The sequence below is a fragment of the Gymnodraco acuticeps genome, unplaced genomic scaffold (assembly GCF_902827175.1).
Source record: "Gymnodraco acuticeps unplaced genomic scaffold, fGymAcu1.1, whole genome shotgun sequence".
NCBI lineage: Eukaryota > Metazoa > Chordata > Actinopteri > Perciformes > Bathydraconidae > Gymnodraco > Gymnodraco acuticeps.
The window spans coordinates 83,823-100,764 of NW_022990564.1; the positions used below are offsets into that span (position 1 = coordinate 83,823).

At 42.5% G+C, this 16,942-nt stretch overlaps 1 protein-coding gene across 1 annotated transcript in view; it reads right to left on the reverse strand.

Moving 5' to 3' along the window:
• Window positions 1-12,236, reverse strand: part of LOC117553672 (myosin-7-like) — a 39,497-nt gene extending 27,261 nt beyond the window's left edge. The window contains exons 1-16 of the mRNA XM_034227686.1: window positions 12,137-12,236; window positions 11,930-12,033; window positions 11,399-11,542; window positions 11,119-11,275; window positions 10,580-10,607; window positions 10,351-10,444; window positions 10,157-10,249; window positions 10,005-10,068; window positions 9,690-9,788; window positions 9,440-9,543; window positions 8,537-8,675; window positions 7,932-8,050; window positions 7,665-7,814; window positions 7,026-7,196; window positions 6,683-6,862; window positions 5,946-6,078 (exon numbers count right to left, since the gene is read on the reverse strand). Of these exons, the coding sequence (XP_034083577.1) occupies window positions 5,946-6,078; window positions 6,683-6,862; window positions 7,026-7,196; window positions 7,665-7,814; window positions 7,932-8,050; window positions 8,537-8,675; window positions 9,440-9,543; window positions 9,690-9,788; window positions 10,005-10,068; window positions 10,157-10,249; window positions 10,351-10,444; window positions 10,580-10,607; window positions 11,119-11,275; window positions 11,399-11,542; window positions 11,930-12,033; window positions 12,137-12,236 (1,879 nt within the window). The remainder of the gene's footprint in view (window positions 1-5,945; window positions 6,079-6,682; window positions 6,863-7,025; window positions 7,197-7,664; window positions 7,815-7,931; window positions 8,051-8,536; window positions 8,676-9,439; window positions 9,544-9,689; window positions 9,789-10,004; window positions 10,069-10,156; window positions 10,250-10,350; window positions 10,445-10,579; window positions 10,608-11,118; window positions 11,276-11,398; window positions 11,543-11,929; window positions 12,034-12,136) is intronic.
• Between the last annotated feature and the right edge of the window lie 4,706 nt (window positions 12,237-16,942).

Sequence of the window (16,942 nt, forward strand, 5' to 3'; positions counted from 1 at the left end):
GGACTACCTATGTTGCAAATGTATTATCTTTTCAATTTACACACGGCATCTATTGCACGTCTGTCCGTCCTGGGAGAGGGATCCCTCCTCTGTTGCTCTCCCTGAGGTTTCTCCAATTTTTTCCCTTTAAACTGTGGGTTTTCTCCGGAAGTTTTTCCTTGTACGATGTGAGGGTCTAAGGACAGAGGGTGTCGAATTGTCATACTGATATTCTGTACAAACTGTGAAGTCCTATGAGACAAATGTAACATGTGTGATATTGGGCTATATAAATAAACATTGATTGATTGATCATACCTGCCTGCCTTGTTATCAGTCCAGCCTGAACTGCCGACCTCAATAGTCACCAAACCTGCCTGAGTCTCCGAAACCATAAACCATTTAAACATCTTCAGTCATTGCCTGCGCCTGGGTCCTGTTTAAAACATAATCCTAACATTAAGGGGGGGAGTGTTACGACTGCCGCCTTCCTGGTCGTTTTAACTGTGTTAACTTGTGTTATATGCAAATGAGCTGTGTGGTTGCCCTGACGTTATTGGCTGCCATCTCCTGGTCCGCCTCCTGAAGATTGTGATTGGAGCACGCCGGGCCCGACGCACTCCAATCGCAGGGCACAGCCGGCGCACACCTGCTGGAGATTACTACAAGCCTTGGGACAATTATCAGTCTGGGGGCTCTGACATGTGGACAGACGTCTCTCGCTACTTGCTCCTTAGCGAATTCTGTTGAAATGAAAGCTTTAGCGCAAGTTCAATAAGGAAGACCTAACACGAGTCACTTACACGTCACTCTATGGCTCCCTTCCCCCCTCATTAAATACGAGGGCGTCACCCCTCAGCAGCCAATCGCTGCACATGCTAAATTCCTTAAATGCCTGCTCTTCCTCCCTGTCAGTTGTCATTGCAGATGATCACACGCAATGGTAGTTGCAATACAATACTGCTTCTCGTGAGAAAAACCGTAAGAAACAACTAGCTCAAGATGTCCAACTCGGACAATTCGGAACACGAACCTTCTCTGGAAGTCTCCGATCCCGGTTCGGCTCCCCACAGCGGCTTATCAACAGAGGCAGACTTCCTCATCGCCCGGCTCCTGCAGCAGGGCTTTCCCATAGCCCCAGGCCTCACTCTCTCTCAGCTGCGAGAGCTCTCGGACCAGGTCTCCAGCGTAGCTCCCCAGTCCGGGGCAGCAGCTCCAGTCAGCTCCCCAGAGAGCAGGGCGAGGACGAGGCCTTAGCCGCGGAGGTAAAAAAAGGGCAGGAAGTCGAGCCCTCCAGGATCCCGTCCCCCTCCAAAAATCCACCCCTTCTCAGGCTCGCCAGTCCGGGAGTGTCACACCCCTTATGGAGAGTAGCGCGGCCGGCTCCCTGCAATCCCTGGCTAGCTCCATGATAGCTATCGATGCTCGCCTCCAGGCTCTGGAAGACTCCGCCACAGGAGCTTCAACTTCCGTTGCACTCAGGTACTAGTTTTAACGAAAATGTTTGCACTCACCCCTACACAGGGTTGGGTCGTAACGGAATACATGTAACGGTGTTACGTAATCAGAAGGGGAAAACAAATCAGTATATTCAGCTGGTGTTACATTTGAAAAACGAGTAATCTGAGTGCAGTTACTTTCGTAAACCTGAAGTGAATACTTATTGGAATTATTGGTGGAAAGTTTCCTCACAATATGTAATATTAATTACCGGCAGAACCGTGTGCACAGCGCTGCAGCGTATCTGCGAGCGAGAGATGCAGCGTGTGGTCCGTGAGGCCCCGCCCCGCACGCAGATGAGAGAGAGAGAGTTCTCTTTCAAAACATATTGGAAGGTAGAAACGGAGATGTTTAGATAAAACATGGAAGATAACGTTTATGTAGCATTTATTTATTGTCGAAATTATGACATTTATAACGGGATCAATCTAACTGAATGGCCTGCTGCTGCCGCATGCATGGGGCAAGTAACTGGGAAAAGTTTTAAAAGTTATTACATCGTTTCAGATAATAAATAATAATGATAATGCATTCTATTTAGGGGTGCCTTTCAAAGCACCCAAGGACACCTTACAATGCATAAACTATTCCAAGGAAAGGTTTTAAGACAGTACAAAGAATGCAGTCTGGGTGAGTTTTTTCTTTTATGTGCGGTGCAGATGAGAGAGCTGTCCAGAATGACACTAAAATGTTTGTGTTTGTGCTCTTCATAAGCCATTAAAACAGTAAAATACGTGTCTCCCGTTCACCAAAACATACCCATCTGTTATGGAAAAGAAAGTATTCTAAAGAGAAAGAAAAGATAAAAAGAAGAGGAAAGAAAAACAACAAAAAAAAGAGAAGAAAGGAAGTATTCTAAAAGTAATCTACCGGCGGGATTGTGGTTAGTTTCTGATGCGCAGAAGAAAAATCTGGCCCACCCTATATTTTTACAGGCCCACCCTAAAGTACATTTCTGCCTACGCTATTGGGCCGCACAGCAGCAACAACCAATCACATGAATCTCTTGCCCCCGACACACAAGCAATAGCAATGTTAAAATGAAGTAAATTGGAAAAAAAAAAAAAAAAAAAAATCCCCAACAGGCGAAAACCTACCAGTTTCACCCACTGTCTCTGCCACCTCCCTCCATGCCTCGCTCCTCTGGTTTGTATCCCGGTAGATGAACAGAGACTGATCATACAGCACCGGGTGATTCACTACCGCTATAATGAATTTTCCCTCAAATTTTTGGAATATGAGGAATTACCTGCGTAGTCTCTCCCAGCATACACGCGGTCTGATTGGCTAGCGCTTGTACTGGCAGATTTGCATAAACGGGATTTCATTGGCTGACGCTTCTGCCGAGGCGCCAAAAGTTGAACATTGCTCAACTTTTTGAAGCGAGCAACGCCAGCAACGCTCCACGTCGCTTCCCAAAATACAGTTCTGCTAAAAGTGACGTCACCCCATTCAAAGTGAATGGGCAGAAGCGTTTGGAAGCTGTAACGCACGCCACTGTGTGGACGGGCCGTCACAGTGGCTCTGCACCAGAAACATAAAAAAATAAATAACTAAAAACATTCTGGAATATCACCCCTCCACTCCCATTAACATCCCTCAGCTAGCAGCTGCGCTATCTACTCACCCAGATTCCGTGTTTGTTGACTATCTCCTGTCAGGGCTCTCCCAAGGCTTCAGGGTAGGGGTCCTCCCATCTCCCACAGTGACTTTCGTAGCAAGAAACTTAGTCAGCCGCTAAAGAACCCAACATAGTTTCCCAGCTCATCGACAAAGAACTTCTCAAAGGATATATAATCGGTCCTTTTAGCTCCTCCCCCTTCTCAGTGTTCCGTTCAAATCCCATCGGAATAGCCACACGTAAATAAAAGGCTGATTTTCGATCTGTCCGCTCCCTGCTCCGGCCCATTCTGCAGCGTCAATAGCATCATCCCTCCAGATCAGTTCTCCCTTCACCATGCCTCAGTGGATAATGCAATAAAGATGATCAAGTTCACAGGGCACGGAGCTCGGCTCTCCAAAGCGGACATTACCGATGCCTTCAAATCATCCCCATTCATCCGTCTCAGTGGAACTTGTTCGGTATTAAGTGGGAGTCCAAACTCTATCTTCGCCGTTCGCCTGACCTTCGGGTGCAGAAGCAGCCCCCGCATCTTCAATTCCTTCTCGGAAGCGCTCTATTGGATCCTGCTGAACATCGTCAGAATCCCCTCCGTCCTTCACCTACCGGACGACTTCCTCCCCATAAACCCGCCACAGGACAGCTCAGGGATCTCACTGGCCAAGCTTAAACACTGCTTCAGGAGTGAGGTGTCCCTCTCTCCAAAGAGAAAACGTTAGGTCCCGACACACGCTTAGAGTTCTTAGGCATCATCCTCGACTCCATAGACATGAAGGCGTCTCTCCCCTCCGACAAATTGCAGCGCATCCAGGACATCACCAAGTCATACTGCGAGCAACAAGTTATCACAAAACAACAGTTGCTCTCCCTTCTCGGATACCTCAACTTCGCCATGCACGTCATCCCCCAGGGGCGCTCGTTCATCTCCCGCCTCCTGGACGCAGCATCAGCGGTCGACAACATCCATGACTGCGTTTTCTTAGACGAAGGCTGCCGCTCAGACCTACGGTTCTGGTCCCTCCTGCTCACCCACTGGAACGGAGTTACTTTCTTTTACGATGGCCTCGTGCATTCCTCTGACTCAATTATGTTCTTCACGGATGCCGCCCATCCATGGGTTTTGGGGGTTTCTTCCAGGGAGAGTGGTTCGCAGGGTCATGGCCCCGTCAATTTCTACCTCAAGCAAGTTCTCATTCAATCCGGCCTATCACCCATATCATACCTGGGGCATTCCTTCAGGATAGGTGCAGCCACCTCTGCTGCTAATCAAGGTCTCTCTACCTCATCCCTACAACAACTAGGACGGTGGTCCTCCTCCGCCTTCACAACCTTCATTCGTCCGGACATCAGCGCCGTACGGGCTTCCCAAAGATCTCTCAGACCCTAACTATGGTATCTATGCATATAACTGGTGGTGGTTCATGACACGTATACATGTCTCATCATGGTATCGGATTTCAAACTGCATTCCTGTCCTAGTCCGTGGACCCCCGCCCACAGGGAACAATGTCTCGTCTCATGCTGCACCTACCTGTAACGGGCTTCATCTCCTGCACGCAGGTATCCAAATCCCAGGCCCTTGCTCAAATGTGTCAGTGTAAAATGTATATCCTGCGAAGTCAGGCGTGGACTCGGGCCACCGTACACTTCGGTGTCGTGGACTCGGGCCACCGTACACTTCGGTGTCGTGGACTCGGGCCACCGTACACTTCGGTGTCGTGGCTTCGGGCCACCGTACACTTCGGTGTCGTGGACGTTGGGCCACCGTACCCTTCGGTGTCGTGGCTTCGGGCCACCGTACACTTCGGTGTCAATTACAGAATAAAGAAAGAGTAAAGAAGAAAAAAAAAAAAAAATCCTGCAAAGTCAGGCGTGGCTGAGGGCCACCGTACACTTCGGTGTCGTAGCTTCGGGCTACCGTACACTTCGGTGTCAGTTACAAAACAAAACCGTTCGACCTTCGGGCGGCGTAGTCAAGCCCTGCTAGCCAGGCAGGCGACCCGCAGGTCGTTTTCAGATAAGACCGGCACTGATTTCGGCAGTCAGAGTCTCAGCATGACCCGTAAGCTCCGGCAGTGATTCCGGCCCAATGCCGCTTACATATGTTAATCTATTATCTTTCATTCCCAGATCACCACAGTCACCCCACAAGGTAAGCAACTCAGTTCATCTCAGTATTTTATACTTCACTGGTTTTGGGGATTTCATCTGAGCGGTTCTTTCCCTCCTGAATGATTATCCTGCAAACCGGGGCCTAATCGCCAAACACCATTACATTCTCCTGTTGTATTATCGTGGCAATCATTTCATTCATATGACGTGTAAACAATAAATATGTAATTCTTACATCACGTCTCTCCGGTTTGAACTGTGGTTAAACTTGGGTGATTAGTAGTGTCTAGAGTAGCTTAGTTAGTGTTTAGAGTAGTTTAGGATTTAGTTTAGTGACTGTTGCCTTTAGTTTAGCTGTGTTTTTGTACAGACTCTTTTTGTTAGCTGTACCACTTTTAAAGTGAGGTTTCGTTTCTTATTTAGTGTAATAGTGTTTATTCCCATGTATACAATTAGACTCCTTTTGTTAGAGTCCTCCTTTTGTTTGGTTCCTGTGCTCTTTTGGCCTTTTTTGTTGTTCCAGGCTGCATGCCTGCCATTTTGTTTACCTCTGCTATTTAAAATAAACCCATTATACTAATTCCAACTGGTGTGTGTTGCATTTCCTCATCCCTAGTGGGGACGTAACACCATGTTCACCTGTATTTCTTATATCTCTTTCCTTTAAAGTGTGCGGTTCTGCTCTTGTTTGGAGTCTGTTGTTCAGTTTTTTTTATCTATGAAGTGTAGTTACCCATGTCAGAGCTGATGTAATCCCCAAACAGTCCAGCCATTAGTTTATGGGAGGATTTCATGAACAGAGTCACAACCGTCTCATTCAGAGGATCTCTGTTCTTATCCAGCCATCCTGTGATATTGTATGAAACCTGTGGGAAATACAAATACAGATCAATTTTGTTAATATATTGATTATTTTATGTGATATAACTCCGTACAGGGGCTTCTATGTGAATCCTCTTTATTATATACCATAGTCTCCTTTGTGTCAATCAGTACGCATCTAAGCAAACAAAAATAAGGAGTTCCCCAAGGCTCTGTCCTTGGGACTATTCTTTTCAGGATTGACATGCTCCCATTAGCTACATTTTAAGTAATCCAACATTTTTCTTATATTATTGCAGATGTTTTACGCAACGGTTTACGTAACGACTGAGTTAGGTCCAAAATAAGTTATCATCTAATTTGCCGAGTTTTCGAGATAAAACACAATAAATGTTTTTGTTACCAAAGTACTTATCTTGAATCCCTAATACCATAATCACAAGTGTGGTTATGGTACAATAAAAGGTCTTGTGTCTTAAAAATACCTTAAAATAGTTTTTACACTTTCATCATAACCAGTTAAACTTACTAAATGTCCATATATTTAAACATGTTCACAGCGAGATGGAAACCAGTTGGCCAGTTCTAATTGGTGCCTGACTAAGCAAAGTGCCTCCAACACGATGAAGAACAATAGAAAATACTCACCACTCCAGCATAATGAACAATCTCAAAATGGCACTCATATTTGCGCTTCTTGTCCGGCCGCGGACGCAGGAAGTTGGGCGACTTCCCGTGATGGTTGTCGTACAGTTTGGTTTTGAAGCTGTTGTCCGTGGCCTTGGGGAACATACACTCCTCCTCCAAGATGGACAGAATACCCATGGGCTGAAAAATATCCTCATTAACATGTGATTGTATTTGTGACCATGCAGAATAATTCACTGTGATCTGACTTCTCTTGTACCTCGCCCATCGAATAAAACCTACCCCTATGATGTCAAATACTTCCACTTTAAAAAGAAATGAGGTAATTTAAGCAAAAACACACCCGTTCTATGAGGTCAATGCAGGCCTGTAGGTCCAAACCGAAGTCTATGAAGGTCCACTCGATGCCCTCCATCTTGTACTCCTCCTGCTCCATGATGAACATGTGGTGGTTGAAATACTGCTGCAGCTTCTCGTTGGTGTAGTTGATACACAGCTGCTCAAAGTTATTGAACTGCAGAAACAGAGACAAACAACAGTTATGTGGCTTTGTATCACAGGCAGAAAGAGATAAAGCAGAGATTTTATAAATATTTAAAATATATGTCCAAGAAACCACAACTGCCCCATTCAGAAAATGTTCAGTTAACCCTAACCCGATAGTGTATCATGTTTCTTTTAAGCCATTTTACAAAACTGTGCATAAATTGGTTTTAACAGATCTATTTTTTTATGTATTGGTTTTCTTTATCAAATGTTTGACCCAGGCTTAAGTTATCTCCCTGGGAAGGTCACTGAAGCTAACTGAGCAACAATGCTAAACTTGATAAACTACCAAGTTAAAATTGATGAATCTCTTTGTTGGATCGATGCATCTACAGAGATAGGTCCAGGATATGTTTAGCAAAGCACAAAGACTCGAGGCAGGTAGTCACAATTGTTGGATCTTGACTAGAAATATGTGTCACTCTCTCCTCTTTACCTCAAAGATTTCAAAGCCAGCGATGTCGAGAACTCCGATGAAGTACTGGCGAGGCAGAGCGGTGTATAAGGACATGTTAATGCGCCCCACCAACCACTTAAACATACGGTCATAGGTGGCTTTGGCCAGGGCTGCCACTGCATAGTAGACCTACACAGAAAAAGCAATGAGAAAAGTCAATGATAGAAAAAATAAATCAGTTTTCATGTCCAATACCTATTAATATAGTACAGAAGAGACACAATAGACCTATTATTTGATTGATACCTGTTCTACAGTCTGCCCTTTAACGATGTACTCGTGTCCAACTTTGACGCGGGGGTTCAGCAAGCCTTTCAGCAGCTCCGCAGAGCTGATGCCCATCAGATACGCTGCTTTATCCACACCTTAACACACACACAACACACACATATCATCTCATCTGCCATTAGTACCCATTGATGTATAAATGAAACGTATCAAAAAGCAAAAGAAGTGCAAAACCCATCGATGCAATTACAATGCCCTCTTGAATATTTAGTGCACGGTTACAAATAATTGGCTTGCCTTGAAATCAGTAACAGGTTTCTAATCATTTGAAATATAATATAACATAAATTCCTCCCATATCTGGCCACGCAAAGATCCAGAGCACATTTTAACTTGTATTGCTTATTGTTTTTAAATGTTATTCTTATGCTTTCTTTGTAATCATTTAGTTTAATTAATTTGAAATGTACTTTATAAACAAAGATACTTTGCCTTGTTATATATCTGCTTTCTCTGTCACAAAATTATTGTTGTATCTTTGTGAAAATGACAGGTTTTCATACTTTACTAAGCATTAGCTGGAGTTTTATCTGATATTCACAATGTGTGAACGTGAGCCTTACTCTCGGTGCCGTCGGCATCGGCCTGCTCCTCTCTCGGCCTCTTCTTGAACTTCATGTTTCCAAAGTGCATGATGGCTCCAACGGTCTTATAGCAGCCGTACTTCTCCTCCGGAGTGAAACCCAGCGTGTCCATGGCGTGCTACACACACATGTACAGAGGTTATAGTAGAGAACAGCAGAGGTGGGAAGTAGTGGAGTACAAATACTTCACTAGTGTACTTAAGTAAATTTTTCTGGTATCAGTACTTTGCTCCACTATTTATTTTTCTGATGACTTTTTACATTTACTGTTGAACACAAATACCTGTACTTTCTACTTCTCTCATTTTCCAAACAGCTGGTTCCTTTAGTCTGAATGTGTGTTTTGTGGCATGTACTTTATTATTTAGAGTCATTGCGTGCCTATTGATTTGAACACGATCTGTGTATCCATCATTTCCTGGTCTTCTCTAAAGAAGAGGGACCAATGGAAACGTTGTCATGTTGCCGTTGTTCAGCATGGAAACATTCATTAGCTAACAATGACATTATTGTTCTATTATATAAAGGGAGGTCAGGTACTCTTTTAAAACAGCTGCTAGCTATGGGTACTTTTTACTGAAGTACATTTCAAAGCCCATACTTCTTTACTTCACTTGAGTAAAGAAGTTTTAGTCAGTACTTCTACTTTTACCAGAGTATTTTTAAACACGAGTATCTGTACTTCTACGTGTGTGTGTGTGGTGTGTGTGTGTGTGTGTGTGTGTGTGTGTGTGTGTGTGTGTGTGTGTGTGTGTGTGTGTGTGGTGTGTGTGTGTGTGTGTGTGTGTGTGTGTGTGTGTGTGTGTGTGTGTGTGTGTGTGTGTGTGTGTGTGTGTGTGTGTGTGTGTGTGTGTGTGTCGGGTTCCTGAGTGTGTTTCTTACATCAGTGAGTTTCAGCTCCTCTCCATCGTCAATGCCTTCTACTGTGGTCACACCCTGGGAGCAGAAGTGGTAATCATGGGCGTTCGTGGTCACCAGCAGCATGTCTGAAACACAGGACAGACACATTATTATCTAGCATTGAATAATAGCTCTTAGCTATGCAGATAAGCAGAGAGTAGACAGGTTATCATGCATATTGTAAGACATATATTTGATACATGCACTGATATTGATTGATGTGAATCTTTACCTATTAGTTCTGGTTTCTGATTGGACAGGATCTGGTAGTAGATGTGGTAGCTTCTCTCTTCTGACTGCTGGAACACAACTCTGGACTTTTCCAGAAGATCTAACGAACACACACATAAATACACTTACTCAAGTGGACTGTACTACTATACTATTGAATACAAGTAAAAAGAATAATGGAATAACTTGTGTTTTCTAAGGTATAATGGCAAACACAGCTTAAAGTGTGCTGACTAAATGTAAATACTTTCATTATCAGACTTCAAATTTCAAGCTAACAAGGACAGTTGTAGGGAATCTTACAAATCCTACTCACAGATGTTGATGTCAGCAGATGCCAGCTTTCCTGTCGGTCCAAAATGAATTCTGATGAACTTTCCCTGAGATGCACAAACACAGAAACAAAGTCTTTGTCACACAACACGTCCACCTCAGCTTCAGCCTCGGCCTTTAAGATTTGAAACTCACAAAGCGAGAGGAGTTGTCGTTGCGGATGGTTTTGGCGTTACCGAACGACTCCATGGCGGGATTAGCTTCAATGATCTGGTCCTCTAAAGACCCCTAGACACACAGAGAGAGAAGCTTAGACACTGCACTTATGAGACACATTAAATCCTTTAAAATAAAATTAGTTTAAAGGTAAAGTTAAGAATGTGACCTACTCCTTTTTTCAGATTTTCTCCCAGAGCAGCAACGATGGCAAAGTACTGAATCACCCTCTTGGTGTTGACTGTTTTCCCTGCGCCTGATTCACCACTGACAGGAGGAAGCAACAAGAGTCAGATCAAATAACAACACAACGCTGATTAAGGTTTTCTTTATGTTGTGGTTTATCGTGTATATTTTGACTTTATGACGTTGTATTTGTTGCAAAAAAATGCCTATACTTACGTGATCAACATCGACTGGTTCTCACGATCTGTGGAGTAACATTTAGGAAGATGAGTAGCTGAAAATATTCTTATTGCTGAAAGGTTCCAACAACTTTAAAGTGTTGTTTTTTTAGTTCAGCCATCTTAGGAGACTTGGGACCAGAGGAGCAGACAGCTAGCTCTGTATTTAACAGTTTTACAATTTAGGTGATGCATGTGTTCTGTCTTGGAGAGAGTTTGATTTGTACTCAATTGATACCACAGTACTTTACATAAACTCAAATGTAACAGTGATATCATGGATTTTGAGTTGCATTGACAAACTAGTTTTAATTCTAGTTAGCCTGGAATTAAAATAAGTTTTACAATTTGGCAATATAAATGAATGAATTAACTCTATGAAACAACTTGGACATTTGAATAGTGCCAAAGTATCTAACAGTAGAAAAACTAACAATGGGGTGTAAGGCCAGTTAGTCTTTATCTCACCAGGACAGTTGATTAATGAAATACTGATAGCAGGTTAATGTTAGAGGTCACAGGTCACAGGACACTCACTCTTCAGCAGGTCCATGTAGGCGTTGTCAGCGACGGCGTAGATGTGTGGCGGTGTTTCAAGACGACGCCTCCCTTTATACGCTGCTATCACCTGAGTGGAGTAGACTGGCAGCCATTTATACGGATTGACCGCCACACAGAACAGACCGGAGTACGTCTGGAACAAAGACGGTGAGAAATGAGAGATGAGGAGAGGATGGGAAGAAAACATTTTGATAAACATGAGAGTAGTTTGTGCTAATCCCTGTGGTGTTTTGTGTGTATTAATAATAGTACTAACGTAGACCATCCACATGCTGTATCTCCTCCTCATGTTGAACAGCACAGACGCTTCGTTCAGGTGAGTCAACATGGCCATGTCCTCCATCATGTCAAACTTCGGAGGGTTCGTTGGCTGGAGGGCGTCTTCTTTTACCACCAGAAACTAAAACATACACACATTTAACACAGAGTTTTAAATGTTCATCAGAGTAACAGTGCTACAGAGATCCAAGAGATCTGTTTATGTCCCAATTAGTACATTTACATCAAAAATATTGACGCGACAGGTCTTATTTTGTGTCAAAGATCTTAATATGACTTCTTCTTTGAAACAAAAATCTAGCATTGGTGTGCTAAGCATGTAAACAATTAGTACAGTCAGATTAGGAATGTAAAGTGAATGGATGGTTCAAACCAAACTGGTACACGGTACTAATACTGACGAGTCGACCTGCATAACTTATATATGAAGAAAAACATCAATAAGGAATTGAAATGTCATTGAAAAACAGTCTTATGGGTAAATGACATCAGTAATTGTCTAACTGACCCGTCCGTCCTTTGTCTCCACAGTGGATTTGTCTCCATTCAGCTCTTTGATCTCCACCTCCACGTACGCTTCCACATCATCAGGCAGCCAACTACGCTTCGTACCTGGAAAATGACATATACCGTTTTTGTATTCAGTGCTCAGTATATGCAACACATATATTATATGCATATACAAAGATAGAGGTATAAACAAATGTACACATACCATCATAAGCTTGGGCTTTAGCAGCCAGATGCTCTAAGTTGGTGAGACGAAGGTAGAGAGCAGCTTCTCCAAACTCCGCCAAATCCAGGAACCGAGACATCTGAAGACAACCCAACATGTAAACAGTGTACTTTAAAGTAGGTCCGCTGCAACTCTGACTACTTTTCAATCCAGACTAAAGTACTAGATACTATCACCTCAGTTAACCTCTTTACTTTGTGATTGACAAGTCACTACACACAGTGTACGCCAGTATTTTTGTTGTCTGTGTTTTAGTGTTTCTTTCACGATGTTTTTTAAATTCTTAAAGTAAACTGCAACGTGTCTTTTTCATCTTTTGGTTGAACTTAGCTCCATGCTCTTCTTCTTGCAAAAAAGATGACGACAACCTCAGCGCCAAGTCCAGACCTCAAAGCCACTAATTTGTTACATCATGTTGATAATGTCCACTGACTTTAAACAGTGTATAGGTATGACATACAACAAAGGTCCTTCAGTAGGAATTAAACCAGGACAGTTTTATGTCATGTGCTTTAACCATTTAGCAATATGTAAATCATTCTTCTAAAATAACTGCTCACTGTTGTTTTTATCAAACAAACAGGAGGAAAAAGTACATCTGTTGAGGACTATTTTCAGAGGCGGATTAATCCACATTTGGTGAGTGAGTATTTGTGGCAACAGGATGTGTGTTGGATTGTTATCAAATATACTGTATTGTGTGTGTTCATTACTCATGTGGGAATATGTCACCCACTGCAACAGCCTGGCTCATTGATGTGTTTTAATCATTTTTGGACAACAATGAAGCTTTATGGCACATAAGAAGAAGATATATCAGCTTTTATACATACACAATACTACTGGTTTGATTGTGAACATGAATAAATATATAAAATACCTTTAGACTACTACTTCCACATTATTTCCCTGAGCAATCATTTCCTACTACACTGTGAGCTTGTAATTAGTGATGCCCAAATACGGATCCCAAACTAAAGCGATGAAGTCAACAAAGTGGCATGGCAGCCATGCTCACAATACATGTGGCGAACCTCAGGGCATTACTCAGCATTTCAGACAGAGCTAACAGCTGCCACATCAGCTCAAGAGGATCCGCTCACAATGCTCGGGCTCTCCCTGGGTATCTTTCTTTCCATGCCTGAGTTGATTCTCCGTCACACCCACACACAAACTGCCAGGAAAGATCCTCGCTGTAAATATAGCATTTTGATAGTCTCAAGCCATCAGATGTAGTGATCACGCCTTAAATGGGCTCACTCAAAGCAAAGAGGGTCATCATGAGGACAGAGTCATTGCACAATTATCATTATCTGTCCAAATCAAAACAAGCAGTCTGCACACAAATCAAACATGATAGAAAGAATTTAACTGAAAACTTAGATAGCATACTCATAAAAACAGAGAGATTCAGATTGTTTTGGCTGTAAAACCAATAGTTGTATTTTAGCTGGATAAACCTTTATAAGGGGCTGTGGTGATTTGTGGATATATCTATAGGCGCGTTCACACCGGAGTACTTTTGCACGTACTTTTCCCGTTTAGTTCCGATAGTGCCTGGGATTTTGCATTCAAACTGGGACTCCCAGCAGCTTCTACTGAAGCCAGTAGGGAACTCCGGGGACTTCCGGCCGGGAACTTCGGGTGGCAGTATACGCCGTGAAGTTGTTTGCGGCCTGCCAGTAAACCCAAAGCAGAAGAAGAAGAAGTGACGTCAGCGGCTTCATTGGCCTAATCCTCCCCCAGGGAACATATTCCGGTGTGAACGCGATCTGTACTTAGTTCCATGGGGGCACTAAGTGCTGGCACTAAGTGCCGGCACAAAGTACTTGGTGTGAAAGCGGCTAATGCTTGGTTTGAAAAGGACTGGTTCAAATGTGTCATCAGGAACAAAACATGTTGATACCTGTCGCACAGGAGTTAACTAATTGGACAGTGTGATTTAAAAGAAATGCAATATAAGTAACACAAATTGACCCGTTAAGCAACATATACTAAAATCAAAATCATCGGAATCAGTTTGAGAATATTTGATCCATCCCAGGGGAAATTGTGTTCTGTGATGTTTGCTCCAATTAACAATAAAATAAGATAAAAGATAATTATAAAAATGTAAAAATATTTATATAAAGTTAAATTAGGGTAGGTAATTTTGGAGAAACCAGCTCGAGTGCGCTAGAATTTGAAAATACACAACCGGAACAAATCTGCCACTTCCTTACAGAGCCCCTCCTCCAACACACACGAACGCGCACATGACCAATGAGGGCACGAGATCAGTACAGATGGAAGGCTGACAGGCAGGTAGGCCATCCAGTTACTTTAGCCGGCTCAGATGATTGGTCGTGCTTTTTACAGCGCCACGGCTTCCACAGATGACATTTTATTATGTATTTAATGTCAAAGCATTTCATATATTCATTGCTATCGGGATGTTAAGAGCATTCCATGGAATATAACAAAAAGTGTTTCTGAAATAAATTAATATAAATAAAATATATTTGTATAAACATGGTATTGTAATGTAAAATGTAGGAATGCGCAATAACAATAAAAATATGTATATAAACATAAAAAGTTAAGTAAAAAATGTGCATATTTTATGACAATATACAACAGGTACATCAAAAATAATGAGGGTCTTAAAGTAGTTTGACTCACTTTGTCAACATACAAAACACATGCAGGACCCACAATAACTGATGACTTCTTCTGTGGTTCAAATTTGTTTTGAAATCACCGTAATGACCAAAAACCAGAAGACATGCGATAAATCTGAGGCTCTTTACCCCTGTGGGTCTGGGGGCTGCAGGGCAGTTTCCCCCTTTGCCTGATTAGTAATTGAGCCGAATTAACTTAGAGACTGAGCCCTGCAAAGCTTGGTAGATGCTTTTAAAAAATGAGACTGCTGAGGCTTATGGGTACTGTAGTTTTTGGTACCATTGTATCTCAGAAAGTGGGGTGGGGTACTCACTGTGCCGGGTCACTCTGGTCTCTCTGAAGCTCTTTTGGTGTCTTTAGTTGTTGCTGTGGTGTAGTTTGTGAGGAAGAGCAGGAGAACAGAATAAGGTGTCCATTTGAGCATCACTTCACTTTATCACCTCCCTGTGAAGGTTGCCATATCATGTGACTTCCTCCGCTGCAGCTGATTGGTCGGGCCCGTCCTGTTGCACGGTCATAAAAGGCCTGATGTGTCTGATGCAGAATCCATATCGGCTCCCTTCTCATCCCTCCATCACCCTGTGTGTGTGTGTGGTGTGTGTTGTGTGTTGTGTGTGGTGTGTGTGTGTGTGTGTGTGTGTGGTGTGTGTGTGTGTGTGTGTGTGTGTGTGTGTGTGTGTGTGTGTGTGTGGTGGTGTGTGTGTGTGTGTGTGTGTGTGTGTGTGTGTGTGTGTGTGTGTGTGTGTGTGTGTGTGTGTGTGTGTGTGTGTGTGTGTGTGTGTGTGTGTGTGTGTGTGTGTGTGTGTGTGTGTGTGTGTGTGTGTGTGTGTGGCGTGTGTGTGTGTGTGTGTGTGTGTGTGTGTGTGTGTGTGGGCTATCTATGGAAACTGACTGTTCATACCGCTGTCACTATTCTTTTAATCTCTGTGTTTATGTCTATCTGTTTCTGGAGTCGTGTCTCCATCAGTCCAAACTGTCTATGAACATCAAACCATGCCTATGTTTGTTTATAATTATGTTTACCTCATTGACATAAATGATAAACAAATCATGTTGCCAAAGCAGCACAATCAACAATAATACCTTTTGTGGAAGAGGGTATATAGTTGATATTTGCATCACATCGTATTGCTTATAATTATTCTTTATTCAAGTAGGAAATGGCTTTATTGTCATTTCAAGAAGCAATGTTGGCCAACCTATAAAATGCAAAAGTATGCAATCATAGTGTTATACGTACTAGCATAACATTATATATTCTCTCCTTCTCTCTCTTCCTTAATTGTCTATAAGATACATTCAATGTATTACAACCAGTCTTGTCATCATCTACAGTTATCAATGATAGCAGAAAACTCAGCATTACTAGTTTAGTCTTTGCATTCTTGACAGAAGACAAATCAAATTCACATTTTAAGCCAGTGACTGACAAATAAGTATATAAAGGTTATGCCTTTGATTACTAAATACATGATATAATTGAAACTCAACTATGTGCACGATGCAACATGTCATCAGAACTAGTACGTTTCCATATACAGACATTGTTGTGTTTGGTGCATAACAATGAAACAAAGTAGAAGACAAAACGAAAGATAATCGCAGGTATTAAGGATGTATAATCGAGTCGAAATAGTGTTTACAAAGTTAAATATCAAACGTATCTTTCCTTACCATTTCCTCAGAGCAGACCACATGGTTTAATCAGTTCCTGACACTTTAACTCTTGATTTGATGTTAAATACCATTTTTTTAAAAAGACAGAGTTTCCCAAATGTTCCTAATGAGAGGTTGGAGGTGTGTCTATAAACCACGATGGACGTTTTCGACAAACTTGGTAGTAATGTTATCCTTTGTCCGACCTGATCAGCTGGTTGCTTGTTTTTCAGTTTGTAATGATGTCACTGAGCACATATTAAGTCGATGAGTGCAATGTTATGATGGGTTCAATTACAGAACTGATGGACGAAAAAATCCCCAAATAAGACCCGAATCGCCTCTTAACCCAAAAATAGAGTCCATTGTAATCTCCCATCATCCCTTTCTCTCTGTCTCTGTAATCCCTTGTGCAGGAATGACAGTAATGAATGAGGCAATGACACACACAGTGTTTCATTCACTGGT